The 18,007-nt window shown below is 40.6% G+C and overlaps 1 protein-coding gene across 2 annotated transcripts in view; it reads right to left on the minus strand.

Moving 5' to 3' along the window:
- The window catches only part of LRP5 (LDL receptor related protein 5), a 126,778-nt gene that overhangs the window by 23,200 nt on the left and 85,571 nt on the right, over window positions 1–18,007 (minus strand). For both annotated transcript variants that reach the window (XM_035130368.3, XM_088665658.1), the window contains exons 8-13: window positions 9,381–9,597; window positions 6,692–6,981; window positions 6,025–6,251; window positions 4,493–4,677; window positions 2,670–2,993; window positions 584–786 (exon numbers count right to left, since the gene is read on the minus strand). In XM_035130368.3, the coding sequence (XP_034986259.1) occupies window positions 584–786; window positions 2,670–2,993; window positions 4,493–4,677; window positions 6,025–6,251; window positions 6,692–6,981; window positions 9,381–9,597 (1,446 nt within the window). The remainder of the gene's footprint in view (window positions 1–583; window positions 787–2,669; window positions 2,994–4,492; window positions 4,678–6,024; window positions 6,252–6,691; window positions 6,982–9,380; window positions 9,598–18,007) is intronic.

An 18,007-nucleotide genomic window follows, 5' to 3' on the forward strand; every position in this document is an offset into this window, starting at 1 on the left:
CTGATAGCAGGTGAGACACAGGTCTGGTTTGCATGTCATGCTAAGCCAAACTATGGCTTAGCAGGACCGAGAAAGCATGTGGACTCCTGGAGAGAAGCTTACAGCCGCTTTGCTCTTCTGTGGTCCCTTATGCTGCAGCACCCAAGCGAAGCCATCCGAACCTGGGCTCGCACTTAAGCTCTCCCCAGTCTAACCACAAGCTGTAACCAAGGCTTGTTTTTGGCTAAGTGTGATGTGTAAAGCAGACCACAGAATGTCAGGGTGTCAGCTGAAGAACAACCACCGCCACCACAAGTAAAATGGAGAACAGGGGGAGGGCGGGAACTGGCCTGCTCAAGCTCCTGACATCATAAACTAAGGATTGGGGGAGTGGTACTAGGACCGGGTGGTTCTTCCCACTTCTTCAAGGCCTCAGAAACACTACAAGATTCCTTTCCCAGAATGCTTTGAGCCCCAAACAGGAGCCCTATTCTTAGAAGGTGGGGATTCTCAAGAACATATTACAAGTCTCATCTGCGACACATTTCTACGAAAACATACACCAACAAATTTACCGTTGTTATTATTATATTTTAAAACTTACCTGAGTGCCATCATCTTTGGCTCTTTTAATAATATTCTGGCGTCCATCTACCCAATAGATAAATTTATCCAATGGATCATAATCAATAGCCTTGACATTTCTTAGACCATGGATTGGAAGGATGATGTCTGGGCTCTGCTGATCATCTGGTATCATCCGACTTATTGCAGTCTTCTGACTAAACAGCAAGAAGCTGCTAGGTGCTAAAATAAAAAAGAGAACATTCAACATCATCATCTATAAATACCAGGATCATGGAAAAAACAGGAAGGCTCAAGAACTGCATTTGTGAAAATATCAGAAATTAGAAAGAAGCAATGTTCCAGCTTTGCACAATTAACAGTTTAAGACTGTTAAAGAGTAATTCAGAATCGTATTTTCAACTGGAACATAACTATCAAACAGTATAGCTAAAGAGCTAATGATTCAACAATATGATTACAGTATTTTAGAAACTTAACTATTTATTATGCCACTGCTCACAGAGGGGGGAAAACGCCCAAAACGTTTTATTTCACACTATAGTGCATTTCCACCAAAAGGTAAAGCTGAAGTTATTGCAAATCTCAAAGTTATGTTTCTGGAAACCTCTGAAACGCACAACAGCTGCGATTAAGTCATAAGACTTTACAGTCTGCTTCAGGGAACTATTTTGCAATATAATTGGTTTCAGTGTCTTAAAAAGATCAGCTCCAAACCCCAGAGAACCAACCAACCTACTCTCTATCACAAACAAACAAAACAAAACAAATGCATAGTCCTTCAAGTGGATAGGACTATAGAAAAGTTTGAAACAACCATTCACAAACTTTTTGAATTTGGGGATAAGGAGGGAAAAAACTGCTAGGCCATCCTAACCAAGCATACATTGGGGTAGTATGCATATAAAGGTAAAGTTAAAGGGACCCCTGACCATTAGGTCCAGTCGTGGATGACTCTGGGGTTGTGGCGCTCATCTCACTTTATTGGTTGAGGGAGCCAGTGTACAGCTTCCGGGTCATGTGCCCAGCATGACTAAGCCGCTTCTGGTGAACCAGAGCAGCACACGGAAACACCGTTTACCTTCCCACTGTAGTGGTACCTATTTATCTACTTGCACTTTGATGTGCTTTCGAACTGCTAGGTTGGCAGGAGCTGGGACCAAGCAACGGGAGCTCACCCCGTCGCAGGGATTTGAACCACCGACCTTCTGATCGGCAGGCCCTAGACTCAGTAGTTTAACCCACAGCGCCACCTCACAAACAGCCATAATCATCCAGTTGGTTAATGCATGCAAGTACTTATGGGTTGGAGTAAAGGCAAATTAAAGCTACCAATTTCTTTTGTGCTGCTCCACCCACCCATCATTCAACTTGGGAAGGAGAAACATCATGAGACTGCTGGGACTAGTGCTAATTCAAGGGGAAGAATTAGCACTTCATGATTGATGGAGGATTAAGAACCACCCCTGATCAGGCATGCAGGCTCTGTGGTGCTGGAAGGAAGTTAATGAGTCTGCCCAGCCTGCCCTACAACAGGAAATAAGTGGTTTCTTCCTCTAGCTACCGGTAGCTTTTCCTTTCCAAATTCTTTCTTAGGATCTTCTACCTCACTCCAACTTTCTTGCTTTGTCCTGCATGCACTTGAGCCAAGACTGTTTTAGTGGGGTGGGTGGGCTAGAACAGAGAAAGGGGGAGAGAGTACAGGCTCCAAGGGTGGGATGTTCTCAAGACGCTTCCGGCAGCATCAGTTGTGGATCCCTCCCAAAGTTCCAACTCTTTCTCTCCCACGTGCATTTACATTATGTATTTCTATAGAATATGCATGTGTGTTATATAGTAAGCCTGCAACTTATGCGCATTTAACTTGTGCACATTCAGCATTACATGTGTTGCAAAAAGGGTTGTTTTTTTTTAATTAAAAGGTGGTGAGAAAAATTACTTTGGCAATCCCAAAAGTAGTACAGAAACACTTAAATAAATACACACACGTGTGTGTGTGAACACAGCCAACATATAAAATGAAGGCATGTATGTGAACCAAGGGCTCACTACAAGAAAATAGTTGCAAGTATTTATACAACTACAAAAAAAGGTAAAACACATACAACTGCAGTTCCGGCTGTTGGGATCCAAAGTGTAGTGAGATGCACAGCCACAAGTATAGCCATTGGGTACAGCCAGGCACAGCTGCCCACAGTGCCCATTGTTTTGTACACAATCATTGAAGCCATCTTGCCGCGATGAGTGGAAAACCAATATATCCATCACAAAATCCAGACGTCCCTGGATTAGCGTCCGGTTCCTCCCATTTGTCTTGTCTGCTCTTTCTATGCTGTGAAGGTTCCAATCTGTCCAGTAGATGAAGTCACTGTACTGAGTTAGGCCAAAGGGATGAGGTAGATCATCAGCTATTATTTCCCTCTCTTGTCCTGAGGAAACATGAACATATGTTGTTAATAAACATAAAAACATAAACATAAAAAAATGAAAATTAGGTAGCCAAATGATAAAAGATTAATTGTGGGGGATAAACTTTTTTTTTTTGCTTTCAAAACACACCATATCTAATTTGGATGACATAAGGATTTTAAATGATCACCTTTTAATTACCATGAAGGCAGGTTGCCCACCACGGCTGCTCTACAATTCCCAATCCCCCAGTCTAGGAAAACCTGCACAGCAGCACTGCTTGTTGGGTTTATTTTAAAAATTACAATATTGCACTTTGGAAAAAAAGAACTGAACTTGGTTTGGAACTCAAGTACAGTATTTATACTTGAACATTCCCAATGAGTGCTTTGGTCTCTCTCTCTCTCTCCTCTCTCTCTCTCTCTCTCTCTCTCTCTCTCTCTCTCTCTCTCTCTCTCTCTCTCTCTCACACACACACACACACACACACACACACACACACACACACACACCATTTGGGATCTACTAGCTCAGCTTCACTTAATGGGAAAGCCTATTTTCAGGCAAACCCCTCTCCCTGCACCTGATTACAGCCTAGACTTTGCTGCAAATGCTATTCTGAGGATGGGTGGTGAATGTATAAAAGAATCCCTGTGACGGGGTGAGCTCCTGTTGCTTGGTCCCAGCTCCTGCCAACCTAGCAGTTCGAAAGCACGTCAAAATGCAAGTAGATAAATAGGAACCGCTACAGCGTGAAGGTAAACGGCGTTTCCATGTGCTGCTCTGGTTCGCCGGAAGCGGCTTTGTCATGCTGGCCACATGACCTGGAAGCTATACGCCGGCTCCCTCGGCCAATAATGCGATATGAGCACCGCAACCCCAGAGTTGGTCACGACTGGACCTAATGGTCAGGGGTCCCTTTACCTTTTACCTTTACCTTTACTTCTTTGATTGTTTAACATACTCCTGGTTTTTGTATGATTTATATTGTAAGAACTGATAAGAAGAGCTGCTAAGAACTATAAAATCTGGCTGACTGAAGCTACAGTTGCTTCAGAAATGCACAGGATTTTCCCTTAATTTCACAGGCCAATGCTTTCAAATATTTTAGTGGGTTTTTAAAAATATTTTAAAATACAAAGAATATTTAAGAATTTTAAATATGCTCATATATACCTCCAAATTAAGTTTTACACCAATTTATAAATTCACATAAAGCTTATAAGAGCGTTTACAAGGAAGTGAATTATATTGCCATTGCAGAGTTTAGCAAATCAGAATAGTTTTTATATGTAGCATGTTTTCTTGAATGTTTTATATGTAGCAGTTTGTTGAAAGGAATATCTCATTAAATGTTGATATTAAAACTAACAAAGACACATATAAAAATTAAAGCTGAAGCCTGGAACTCTTGGACTGAATTTGTGTAATTCTTGGATTAAGAGAATTCTGCCACCTAATTTATATAGAAACTTTTCTGTACATCACATCTTATATTTTCCAAGTAGAGGCATACTACCAAGCATATTTGAAGATTCAATCATGCTTGTGTCAAGGTCAGTCCAATAGAGTCTTTGATCTTCATAATCAATAGTGAGATCGTTGGCACGGCCCACTTTATCCACAAGAGTGATGCTGTTTGTTCCATCCATGTATGCCCGAACAATCTTTGGTTTGCCACCCCACTCTGTCCAATACATGTACCTGCAATTAAAAATCAGAACAAACAATAATTAGCTGCTTAAGCCATATCAAGACAATGTACTTAGGCCTTTGTTTACTTCCAGGCATTTAAAAACAACAACACCACAATGTATTATGAGTTTTGTAATAACTGATTTTAGGTGCTTATTAACTAATGAGCAACAATATTAACTGAACTATGCTGAACATTTAGACAATACATATTCTGTTTCAATGAGTATTCCAGAAATTTGAAAATTCCTATCAGCTTGAGTATACGAAATACCATTAAGTATAGACACTGGTTATCACAATATTCCCAACGACATTTTACAGAACCAACATTTGTGTAGGAGCACTCAACCTTTTGATTTCTAGAGAACTCAGAGAGTTTGGAAGCAACTGGATAACACCTTGTGTATTTTACACCCTTGAGTCTAGAGCCATATAGGACCAGCATTCTTGTGACTATATAAGCAGAAGTCAACCCAACCCAACCAAATTGATTTTCCTTGCAATTCTTTAGGTCTTCCTTCATAACTTAAAAGCAAATTTCTGTTTATTTATGATATGATAACATTTTGTATCCTTTTTACTTCCATAAGAACTATTAAAGCAGTCTGCATAAGAAAACCAACTCTACATTTAGTAGTACTCTTTTCATAAATTATTCTCTCTGGAATTATTCTGGAGCAGGAAGATGGGAGGCTGTGGGAGAAGTCTATGGATGGTCAGGGGCTGTGTAGCTGTCAAAACCATTTTGTGCAACCTGCTGGAATGGAAAATCCATCCTTTCATTTTAAATACGTATGTCTTTAAGCCTAAAGAAAAAAACAGGAACATGAGAAGCTAAGAAGAGTCTGATGGATCAAGCCAGTGGCCCATCTACTCCAGCATCCTATTTTCACAGCTGCCAACCAGATACCCATGAGAAGCCGACAAGCAGGACCTAAACATCACAGCACTCTCCCCAATGAGATTCCACTAACTGGTTTACAGAAGCATTCTGCTTCCAACCATGGAGGGAAAGTATAGCCATTGTGGTATGAGACTTAAGATATCAGTGAGACACTTAACAGAAAGGCAAATGGACAACATATTCACAAGCCAAGAAAAAAAATCAAGAATAATGTTTTAAGGACCATTTCAACGAGCAATTTCCAACTCCTTGATAAAACCAGCTTGTCTGAAAGACTCAAAATAGTCACACAGGAACCACAACCTAATAGTTGCCATATTATAACAAATTATTTGAATTGACAGGACATGTGTACTAGCTTTGGCCCCTAACCTCAACATGTGTAGTATAGCATTGCCTATTACTATTATTCTGCACCGGGGGGGGGGGGGGAGATAAAGCTTCCTTACCCTTTAGATGGATCAAGAGCTAAAGACCTTGGGTTGTCCAAATCCTTCCACACCAGAACTTGTCGGTACAGCCCATCCAACCGCGCCACTTCAATTCTATTGGTCCCGGTATCTGCCCAATAAAGGTTCTTCCCCATCCAGTCCACAGCCATTCCTTCAGGGTAATCCAAGCCAAACTCAATCACGTGCTCAATTGCACTCCCATTCATGAAAGCTCGGCTTATTGTCTACAAAACAATTTTGTTGAAATATTACAGGCATTCAGGAACCCAAATGAAATTAAGTAATATCTCACTTACTCAAGTTATTGCTGAAAGGAAAAATATGCATTAAAAAGATTCATGGCACCAAAGCAAAAAGCAACAACCCCACAACTACTTGAGAGTCATTTTCAGAACAATATTTATGTTCATCTGCATGTTCTTGTAACACAATTTACAAACTATTTACACTTCCTGATTTCCACATATACATCAAACACATTTATTACGCTCATACTAGAGTCCTTAAAAAAATAAAATATTTATTTTCATTACATTCACCCAAGTGTTATATTTTGTAAGACCTACAGGACAAATTTATTTATTGTCAGACTACTGTTGTGGAGGAACTGTACCGAAACTAGCTGCATACAAAATGATCTGTTATATTTGGATGCCATGAGTACCTTCAAACTAATATCTGTCCAATAGATTCTGTTGTCAGACACATCAAAGTCTAGTGCAGAAGCTTCCTTGACACCAGTAAGAGGAATGGCTACGTCGTTATTGTTTGTTTCAAGAGAAATCCTATGAATGGCTGCTCTGCTGGTGAAAACAAGAAAGGCTTCTGGAATGATGCAGGTCTTCATGTCATTGAGCAGCTCCAATCCAATGGGACAGGCACATCTGCACTCCTGAGGTGTGAAGAAACACAGGTGGCTGCAGCCTCCATTGTTCTCGGCACATGGATTTGTTCCTGGAAAGGAAAGCAGTTCTTTGAAGAAGAAAACTTGGCTGAGATAGAATGTCATGTACCCCATGGCTATAGAGAAAGAGATGGGGGAAATCTCAAGAGTTTCTCCTTGTGCAACAGTATATTCTCCCCATCCTCTACCCCATGTGCCCCCCTAAATCTATTCTTGGGGAGTGTCCCCAAACCCTCTAAAGCAGATATGGGCATGACATGGGGAGAGCAGAGGGATGAAATCCTCCTGGGCTGCTGCCAATACTTGCACTAGCCCAGTTAGTTGAAAACTGCCTCATGTGCCCAAAATGACCTCAAAACAGACCCTATGTCAACCCAATGGACTTGTTTTCTTAGAAGGAGTCTGTCTGAAGAAAGCTGCTTAAAAGATTGTCCCCCACTTTTTTATTCATTCCTATTAGAGAGCTAGTTAAAATGTCCACCTTAATAACTAGGTGGCTTTAGGCAAGTCTCCACTCTCAATATTGGAACAGTACTAACCTACATTACAGGGCTGGTGTATGGATCACTACAGTCATGTATGTATAGCACTTCTGGCTATAAAAATACACCCCTCCCCCCAATATAAATGCTTACTATGTTATTCTGAAGTGACTTCATGTCTACCCTGACATGATGCAACCATATGACTGTATACAGAAAGGTCAGTGAAATGCCCGACATCATTCCTAGGATAGCTCGGTTGGAAGAGCATGAGACTCTTAATCTCAGGGTGTGGGCAAAATATTCCTGGTCCCCTCCAACTCTACAATTCTCTGTTTGACCAATTTCAGCTTCCAATACAGATGGCAAATGTGCTCCAGTTTCCATGCAGCCCTCACCACTAAAGGTATTTTACTACTATGGCAAAACAGATCCCTCATACACCTTCCCCAGCAGCCCACTGTTATATTTAGTATCAAAATTATTATTATTGCTGAGTTGCATACACCAAAACTTTTTGATGTGCAACAGATTCCAGGTCAACTGGAAAATCCAGAACACCCTGGAGACAAGAGTGTTAAGTTGCATTATCGCTAGGCCAGGCTTGGAAATTGTCTTTCCTACAGCCAGCAAATGACTACACTGTATTCTCTGCCAAGCTGTCAAAAATGGAGGATGGGCCAGCTCTGGATCCAACCCAGTGGCCAAATCCAGTTCCCCACCCCTAACCTGTAAGGAAATGTCAACACAGGAAGCCGGGTAAGTGCTTGGCTTAGGCTTTGTGGAGGGGATAACAAAGTGAATAAAGAAGCTGCAGAGTGACTCCAGTAAGGGGGGAAATGCTAGCTTCACAGGTACAAGAATAGGGTGAAACATGAACTCAGTTAATAAGCAAAGACAGGAGGCTGGCTTTCACATATGAGCAATATAGATCCTTCTATCTGCAGACATGAAGGGTAACAAATGGTCACTCTTTTCAGACATCATAATTAAACTGAAAGCCCCTCTAGACATAAAAATAGGTCAAGAGAGCATAATAGAATCTGCTGCTAATGATGTGTGCCTTTTGCCACTACGCCTAAAATGGGAAGGTATTACAAGTGGGTATGCTTTGTGGCCTATTCAGTGCATCTCTAAAAAGCACACTTCGTTTCTCATTTGCAATGATGCATGACAAATTGCTTATTTTGCATCATAAATATAAACACGGAAAAGTGTGTGTGGGGGAATTTATTAAACTTCCCCAAGATCAGCCCACACAATCTTTTTGGTCATGGGCTGGGCAAGAAGCTTCCTTCCCTTCACAATCATCTATGCATAACTGACTTAATATAGAGGATGGGACAATAAGGTTTGAAAAGTGGGGTTGAGCAGGGTTGAAGGGAGCCCATCAATGCTCGAAACTCCCAATATCAGCTACAAAAAATTATATAGGGAGCAAAAATGAATTAGCAGTTCTCTCTTCCCAGGCCCTCAATCTGCCATGGTCCAATGGTATGATAATGCACGCATTTTCCCCTTTGCCATCAAGAAAATCCCCGGCAGCTTGGAAAGAGCACACAAGTGAAAGCTGTTGGGCAGCCAAGGAAACATATTGGGGTGATGTTTACTTGCTTCCCATCATCCAAGTGAAAGTCCCTGCAACGGGCTCAAAACTGATGGGGACCAGAAGCGTACTCACTCCCACACTTTATCCCCAAACTCACTGCAGGGAATGGGTTAGGCAAGACTCGCATAAATCTGACAGCTTTTGGGACAAAGAGGAGACTTCTCCAAGATCCCCTTGTCCGTCAGACAATAACTCACAGGATTTGACCAATGCAAGTTTGTCTTGCTACTTAACACATTAAGTATTCTTTTAAAAAAGTGGCTTATTCTGCCAGTACAAGAAATTGGCTATTACTTTTACTGCAAAAGTGATTATTATGGAACCCAGTACAAATCAACTGTACATTGTCTTCACTTACCAACAGCTTTAGTGACACGTGCCGCTTTAAGGCCCATCAGGTCTGGCAACTGATCAATGATTATGTCCCTGCTTGCCCTTATTTTGTGAACTCTTTCAATGCTCCGCCTCTGCCAGTCTGTCCAGTAGATGTAGTCACCCAGCAAAGTAAATCCAAATATATGTGGAAGTTTATCTTCTATGAGAGTTTTTCTCATGGTTCCATCCATGTTTATTACCTGCAAAAGCATGAGAATATATAAAACAGTCCAACTACAATAATTGTTTGATCAGTCCTTAACAAGAATTGCCTTGTGGAATCAGACCAAGGTCTATCTAGTCCAGCTTTCGAGCTTTTAGTGGCAATCAGTCAAATTCCTCTTGGAACCATTCAAATAGGTCAAGAAGGGAACTGCCTTTCTGTTTTCCCAAAGCATGCATGTAGTTTTCATTGCAAAAACTTAACTGGTGAGCAAGCGGCAGAACAAACAGGTGTCAGCAGAAGCAAGTGAGAATGGCTGACAGAGGCCTTTAGGTCAAACTCTGTGACTGCATCTGTATAACTGTTGGCAGAGCTTTTAACATATCCCTTGTGAGATAATGGGTAAAACAGCACATTGTCTCTTTGACAGTTTCCCTCTTGCAACGCTGCTGGAGCTCTAGGCAGCTGGGCTGGAGAGGAAGACCTTGTCAGTGGAGGGGTGAGCAAGGAAAGGAGCCTGTTGCCAGGCACAGTGACAAGAGACAGAAACATATGAGAAGTCACAAGGCAGCCTTTTAGCTGCATGAGCAGTTTTGTTTTTGAACTGCTTTTACATTGTGTCCCTGTAGACAGGTGGGCAGTGATGAAACTCAACTAGGAGTTGTTGTTTTTTTAAAAAAGGGTATCAGATTTTGGTGTAACAAAAAGCAACAGTACCGTATAAGCAGAGATTCACAAGCCAGCTTCAAACCATCATTTATGATCCGCCAGTTAGTGAGCCTAGTGAGTCAGGTTCTGATGAACCACAGTCAAGCTAAACAAACCATGATTTAGTGTCATCTCTAAACCAGGCCTTTTATTTATTTGTTTTCTTACATTTTCTACATTTCTTCAATCATGCAATCCAAGGTGATATGCATGTGGCTTCCAGGTGGTTCCCCTTCCAGGCACTGACCTGCTCAACTTCAGCAAGGTGGCGGTCTCATGTGCCTTCAGGCCACACTTGGAACCAATTACCTGGAAGTTCTTAAGCTATGCAAAACTCCTCTTGAATCTTAGCATTCTTTGGTTCATGTTTACTATTGAAGCATTATGCCTCATGTTTCAAAATCAATCACTATGTACATCTATGCCTAAACAAAATTCCTGCATAATAATTGTTTATATCCAGCAATTTACAGCTAGTGATGAGAACTGAGGGGAGGTGCTATAGTTTGTTACTATGTTTTGTATTACAGTGGTACCTCGCAAGACGAATGCCTCGCGCAACGGAAAACTCGCAAGACAAAAGCGTTTTGCTATGTTTTTGGTGACTCGTGAGACAAAGTTTTCTATGGCCGTGCTTCGCAAGACGATTTTTCTTTTTGCAGTTTTTTGTTTTTGTTTTCTGTTTTGCCGTAGCAAATCGCGCTTCGCAAGACGAAATTATCGCAAGACAAAGCGACTCGCGGAACAAATTAATTTTGTCTTGCGAGGCATCACTGCATTGTGTTTTTATATTGTAAACCTTGTAAACTACCCGTCACTGAGCGTGGCAGCCAGAGATACTTCTGTGGCTTCGTCTGTATGTAACACAAGGCATTAATGAATGAGCATGCTGGTGCAGTTAGATAATTAACACTGCTTGCCCTCTCCCACCCACCCCACCCCCGGCATCCTGCTATGCTACCAGGATCCAAACCATGGTTTGGCTTAGCATTATGTGAAAACTTGGGCTCATGGTTTGTCACCTACAAGCAATAGGCCAAGAACAAACTTTGGTTACAGCTTATGGTTTGTGTGAGGCAAACCATGAGTTCTGGTTCACATGCAACAATAAGGTAAGCCATGGTTTAGCTTCCAGTAGCATGGCAGCAAGAGCAGGGAGGGAGCAAATTATCCACGCTTTTCTGTCTACCAGCACATTTACTCGTTTACTTTAAGCCATAGTTTGGCTTAGTGTTGTGTGTGAACAACATGAACAACTCTTCAGATCCTGCCTGGAATAAAACTGAATTTGATTTACCTGTATATACAGGTAACTAGCATTTGCAGGTTTTGCATTTTTCTAGCCATATTATCAAATCTCTTTCTGTGACATGTGGATAAAATCTTATTTTGAATGGTGGTGTTAATTTACATCCCAAACCTATTGTTTTTACGCTTACTGTATTCAAGCATATGATCCTAATGTAATCCACATTGCAAAAATTGCCCTGAAATCAAGAAGTTAGTTCAGACTTGAATTACAACACTTTATGAAAGTGCAATCTACTGTCTTAACACACTTTCGACTTTTAAGTTGCCCGTAAAATAGAATCTTGCAATTTGAACCTTATCAAATTTACTCAAATAAGTTCCATCAATTGCAGTGGCACATTCATTTGCTGCAAGGTCACACTGATTTATAGCAGCCTTCCCCAAACTGGTGCCCTTCAGATACTTCGCTCCCTTCGCTCTTGCTGGCTAAAGCAAATAAGAGCTGTGCTCTCAAACACCTGGAGGGCACTAGGTTGAGGAAGGCTGGTCCCACCAAATGAGGTGGAGTGTTATATTTTTCATCCTCCAATTATATCTGTGGATTAAATAATGCTGAACCTCAGCTGTAGACAGCTAGTCTGGAGTATCTTTTGGGGAAGTAAACTTATTGAATGTAAATCTGCAAAACTGCCAGGTTTTCAAACGCCACACAAACCAGGTGCTTATAAAATGCCACAGCACATCCTCCACAAGTGGGCTGTGAACCTGAACAAGTCCAGGCTTCTTACAGCCTCCCTGCTGCACTATCTAGGAAGTATCAGAAGCAGAGTTCTTATGGACATACTCATACCTTATAGGCACTCTATAAGAAAGTTTGATATTTATCTGCAGTTCAGCCAACTGCTCCTGCCAATGCTCAGGCCCCTTGGCCAAAATTAAATTGCTTTTGAATGTTCATTTGTAGTTCAAACACAGAGTATGACCCCCATTGTTCTATCAAGCCTTTCATACATGGATTCTCAGGATGGAGGGGGGTGGGGAGAGAGTAGCATATCTACCCCCACTATTTACACTCCTCTCTTGTGCCCTGTAAATTCCTACTCAATGTGGTCTCCAGCACATATGGAATGCATTGTGAACAGATAATTCACCAGCTGTGATGGCAACTGTGAACCACAACATTGTTATAAAACAAGAAACTTCAATCCGTGTTTCTGTGTAATTATGCTAATAAGCCGCAAGCATAACCATAACAAATATCTACTACGCACACTTCCTTTTGCATGAGATAATTAGTTGAAGGGAAACCTTTAACAACACAGAAAGCTTCACTAAAATTTTTGACAAGTGAGGCGCACTTAGTCTGCTGCAACTTAAAACACACCCTTAAACTAAGCTGCAATTCTTTTAGGACTGGCTTCTCAGATATTCCAAATCAGATCCAACACCGGAGACTTCTCCAAATCAAACCCCAATTTATAATAGAGGTTTTCCCTCTGTCAAACTATTTTAATATCTACAGCATGTTCAGTGATGTGTGGCTTAGCTTTTCTCTGCATCACCCAAGGGTCACGCTTGCAAGCATGATGTAGTCTTAGGATTGGCTACACAAGTTATGTATTATCTTTTTGTCTAGCAAACAGCTTTTTTTTTTTTTTAAAAAAAAGCACAACCCATGAAAGATCACAACCTAAAGACAATTATTCCCTCTAAAGGCTCAATGGACTTCCCAGCAAAAACTGAAAGGGGAGAGCTGCTCAATAGAAAGGAACAATCCTGGAAAGTTATAATGAATCAAATGTCCACAGCTTATTCACACGTTTTATTTTACAAACGAATGTGATTCTGACTTCGCACCAAGGCTGAAATACATTCCATTTCTTCATTGCTTAGTCTTGTTCTGTTTGATTGTTGGCTGAGATTCCAATTTACACTTAGAAAAAAGTCATTCCCAAAGAAGGAATATAAAAGTGCATTGTGCACCATGTCTATCCATACACATGCAGAATTTCTGCCTCTAAAGATGCTACATTTGCTCACCCACTTGGTAGCACTGCAGATTAGTAACTGTATATGTTCTTGTGACACAATCGGAAACTTGAGTTGTTTGCCTAGACCTGCAATCACCATAAATCCCAGTTCTGTTGAACCACTGTGTTCACAAATATGAGTCAGCCCCCCAAAGTTGTAAGATAAATGATAGAGCAACTCAGGTTTGTTTTTTTTAAAAAAAGCAAGAGAAGTTTCATATGACTAACAATGATTCATATATGCTGCTTTTTCTCCTTTATAATTTGGTAAAAGTTATGTCTATCCATTTAACAGCATATCAATTTGCTTATTCAAAGAGCCCCAATGGTCCTCTAAGGAGAAAGTTTGAGGGAAAGACGAATGAAAAAAATGGGGTGGGGGAGGGAAGAGAGAGAAACAACATCCATCAACCAGGTATTTCTCTGGGCTGGGTTTGCTGTGTATTTCTGAAGTCCAATATGGCAGGTTGCAAAGTAATTTTGCAAAAATATAAACAAAGTGATTCAATATCTATTCCAATAAAGGACCAATAAATATGCTTGCCTCAGTCTAGCTAGCAAATAAAGACAAATAAACTTATGGACAATAGGCAATGTTTTGGACATCTTCTACCTGTTTATTTCAAAAGTCATGTCCTAGTCTACACTATTAATGGGTCATCATTTTCACATGCACCTTTGGGTTTGATGCAGGTCAGCCTTTCTGCTTCTCAGGATTCCTTTTGCTCCCTCCTAGGTGTCATTAGTCTGATCCATGCTAAAGCCATGCAAAACATTTTAATGAAGCCAAATGTGATTAGAAAAAAGAGAACAGCTGCCCGGTAAAAGGGAAAGATAATGGAAGCTTCTATGCTACAATGAGCTATTTGACTGAAGTTGTGACACGTTGCATTCAAAATATGGCTTTTCAATACAAACCAAGGGCATGTTGAGACATCACATCATCCCTGTGATTCTACTTCAGGTTAAATCAAGAGTGAGCTTTGGGCTTTTTCGGTGTGTGTGTGTGTGCAACTTACTCTTGCATCCTTTCCATTTTTAGAAGGCATGCAGTGTCATGCTTATGAACACTGGGAGAGCAATCCCGACTAAAGTAGGTGTGTGCTTTCTTCTTCTTCTTCTTCTTCTTCTTCTTCTTCTTCTTCTTCTTCTTCTTCTTCTTCTTCTTCTTCAAAAAGGGGGACAATAGCCTCTATTTTTACCTGAACTGGATCATAGCCTCAATCCAGACACGGTTCATTTAAACTCTATAATTTCAGATCTTCCACTGCACCAATCATTGTATATCTTTCTTTGCTCCTTAAACAGCCTTTTCGGGTGTCCAGCCTATACCAATTTCTTTTACACGTTCTGGAGGGTAGGGAACCCAGAGTGTAAATTCACCATGAAATATGGAAGTCTACCAAACACATATGGCTTTATGTTTTAATAAACACCCAAAGCCAAGCATCAGGCAAGACAATAGGTAGCATGGATTAGTAGCTGTTATGTCATGTCCGAGACAACTGTAACTTAACAGATGTATACCAACACCCTTCTCTGGTAGTTGCCTTCCTTCACTGTCTAATCAATAAGGATGATAACGTTTTTAGAAAGCAAATACCTGTCCCTAAGTAGTGTTTCCCCTGCATTACAAAACAAGAGCATAGCAAGTTAAAAGCGGCTTTTACACGCAAACACTCTCTAAGGCTCCCACTGACAAAACCAAAGCAAGGCACACTGATTGTGTCTGGCTGGAATTTTATGACATAAGGAATGATTAGAGATAGGCTCAATTATGCATCCCATTCTTTCCCCCTACCCCCAGGCAACACAAGCGTCTATTAATACCTAACAAGCTTCTGCAAACTGTGCTCCGTTGACTAATTAAAGATCAATGCATGTTACTCTCCCCACCTTGAATTAATACGCATCAGGGACTTTCATTGCCGATAGCTACACATGTACAATTCTGTTTGCCAAAAATTTCGAGAGATATTAAGTAATGGCCTCATTTAAACTCGAGGCTCATAAATATGGAAGCATCCATTTGTGTTTTAACCTATGTAATGAATATTGTAAGATCACACCTGTAGATATACACATATGTTTGTGTATCCATTCAAGAGAAGATTTAATTTTGTTTTTTTAAAATGAGCTTGGCTCTAATGGCGCCCTTTCCAAGAAAGAAAATATACATCTGCTTACACAAGGGGGCAATTCACCAGATCAAATATTGTTTTGAGGCTCCCTTGGGCTTTAGGAACAACTTATGGGCAGTGCAGTAAGCTACAGCAGGAATGTCTTCTGCAACCAAAAGTACACTTGCCAGTTGTAAAATTGAACCCATTGCTTTAAAGGTATTTCCAAAGCAATGTATTTCCCTTATAATGGAAAAAAAATTAAATGCTCATGCAGCTTAATCATTCAAGCCTTAGTCCTCTTTCCATCTCATTCCAACTCATCTATCCAAGCAAGCCAGTCTTCCTATACCTATTCTGTAGTTAGGAAAGCATATCTCAAGGACTGAACCAACCCAGGCCCTGCAATGATAATCTGAGGCCCTTCTTTGTGTGCCCCCTCCACAAGAGATCCAGAGGGTGGCAACACGAGAACGGGCCTTTTCTGTGGTGGCTCCCTGCTTGTGGAATGCTCTCCTGGCATCTTTCTTACATATCTTTACATGCCAGGCAAAAACATTCCTCTTTTACCAGGCCTTTGGTTAATTAGACAAGCTATGGCCTTTTAAACTGGGGGGGGGGGTTGTTTTTGTTTGTTATAGAAAGTGAATGTAATAATAATAATAATTCTGTGTCCAAGACTTATTTGGAACTAGTTAATCGGACAAAGGTACACACATCAGAAAGAACCTTAAAATAGTACAAATAAAGCTCTCTGTTGTGAATCATAACTGTGATGGGAAACATTCAGATAATTATAGGAAGCCACTTTATACCGTGACAGACCATTCGTCTGCCTGGCCCAGCATCATCAACACTCCAGGGTTTCAGGCAGAAATCTCTCCCAGAACCACCAGGAGATAACAGGAATTGAACCTGGACCTTCTACGTGCACATCAGGGGCTCTAGCTCTGAGCTATAAGAGAGAAATTATATGGAACTGACTGGCCAAATATACCACTACTGATACTAAGAGATGCTGCTGCTGCCACTGCCGCTGCCGCTGCCACCGCCGTATGAACTGGACCAAGTTAATCCTCAATAAAAGAAACATCCCTGAATTCAAATTCCAGTTATTATTTGAATTCTATACAAGTGTTCTGTATGCTGAAACCAACCACTCCTCTTTCCCTTTGATACCTGATAGGTATTTCAGGACCCATACTATTAGTGTGAGTGTAATTTGTTTTAAACGTGTTTTAATATTGTATTTTTTTAATTGCCAGAATGTGCTGTGGAACCTTATAGTGAAGGGTGAGTAAGAAATTGGAGTGGTAGTAATAGTTACTCTTGGCCGTACCTACCCAACCCATTTGCAATCAGCTTCCAGGTGCAGCTGCTTTTTACAATGGGGCCTGTAACCTGCAGGGTTAATAGCTGGGAGAAGTCAAGCAACAGCAGAAAAGGCAGTTGTTGCTGGATAGTTAAAAAACAATAATATATGAGCATTCCCTAAAACAGGCACCCCCAAACTCAGCCCTCCAGATGTTTTGGGACTACAATTCCCATCATCCCTGACCACTGGTTCTGTTAGCTAGGGATGATGGGAGTTGTAGTCCCAAAACATCTAAGGGTTGAGTTTGGGGATGCCTGCCCTAAAACAACAAAGCAGGATTGTAGGAGGTGGGGTCAATTAGATTTCTCAAGGAAAACCCTAAAACATATTTTAAAAATTAATGTTTATTATCATAGTAGAAACATATGTACTTTTGTTTTGTATCAACTGGAAGTCTTCATTCAAGTACAATGTTTGTTTTATATACAAAAAGTAGAAATCTGTGTGGCTTGTACTGTTCACCTATGATTACAGGTAGGTAGCCGTGTTGGTCTGGATCGAAGTAAAATAAAAAAATTCCTTCAGTAGCACCTTAAAGACCAACTAAGTTTTTATTTTGGTATGAGCTTTCGTGTGCATGCACACTTCTTCAGAACTTCTTGTTCACCTATGAGTTACATTAAAACACTCTACAGGAATAACCAATGTGGATATGAATGCCTAAGTGATCTATGGGAGATTAAGTTAATAAAGAATTTCTCTAAGTATGTCTTTTTAGGTTTTTATAGGTTGCATGTCTTTTAATTAAATTTAAGTTGCTTTGGGTCACTTTTGTGAGGAAAGCCACTAACAAATATAATTAAATAATGATACAAATAAATAAATAATTGCAGGGTTTGGGCTAGATGAACATTGGGGTCCCTTTCAACTCTACAATTCTATAATTCTATGAAATAAATGTCATTTGGGAGTTTCTTATGATTTCTAAATGCACAAACTAGACTAAGTTAATCCTGAATAAAA

Source organism: Zootoca vivipara, chromosome 1 (assembly GCF_965207765.1).
Source record: "Zootoca vivipara chromosome 1, rZooViv2.hap1.1, whole genome shotgun sequence".
In the NCBI taxonomy this organism is placed as follows: Eukaryota; Metazoa; Chordata; class Lepidosauria; order Squamata; family Lacertidae; genus Zootoca; species Zootoca vivipara.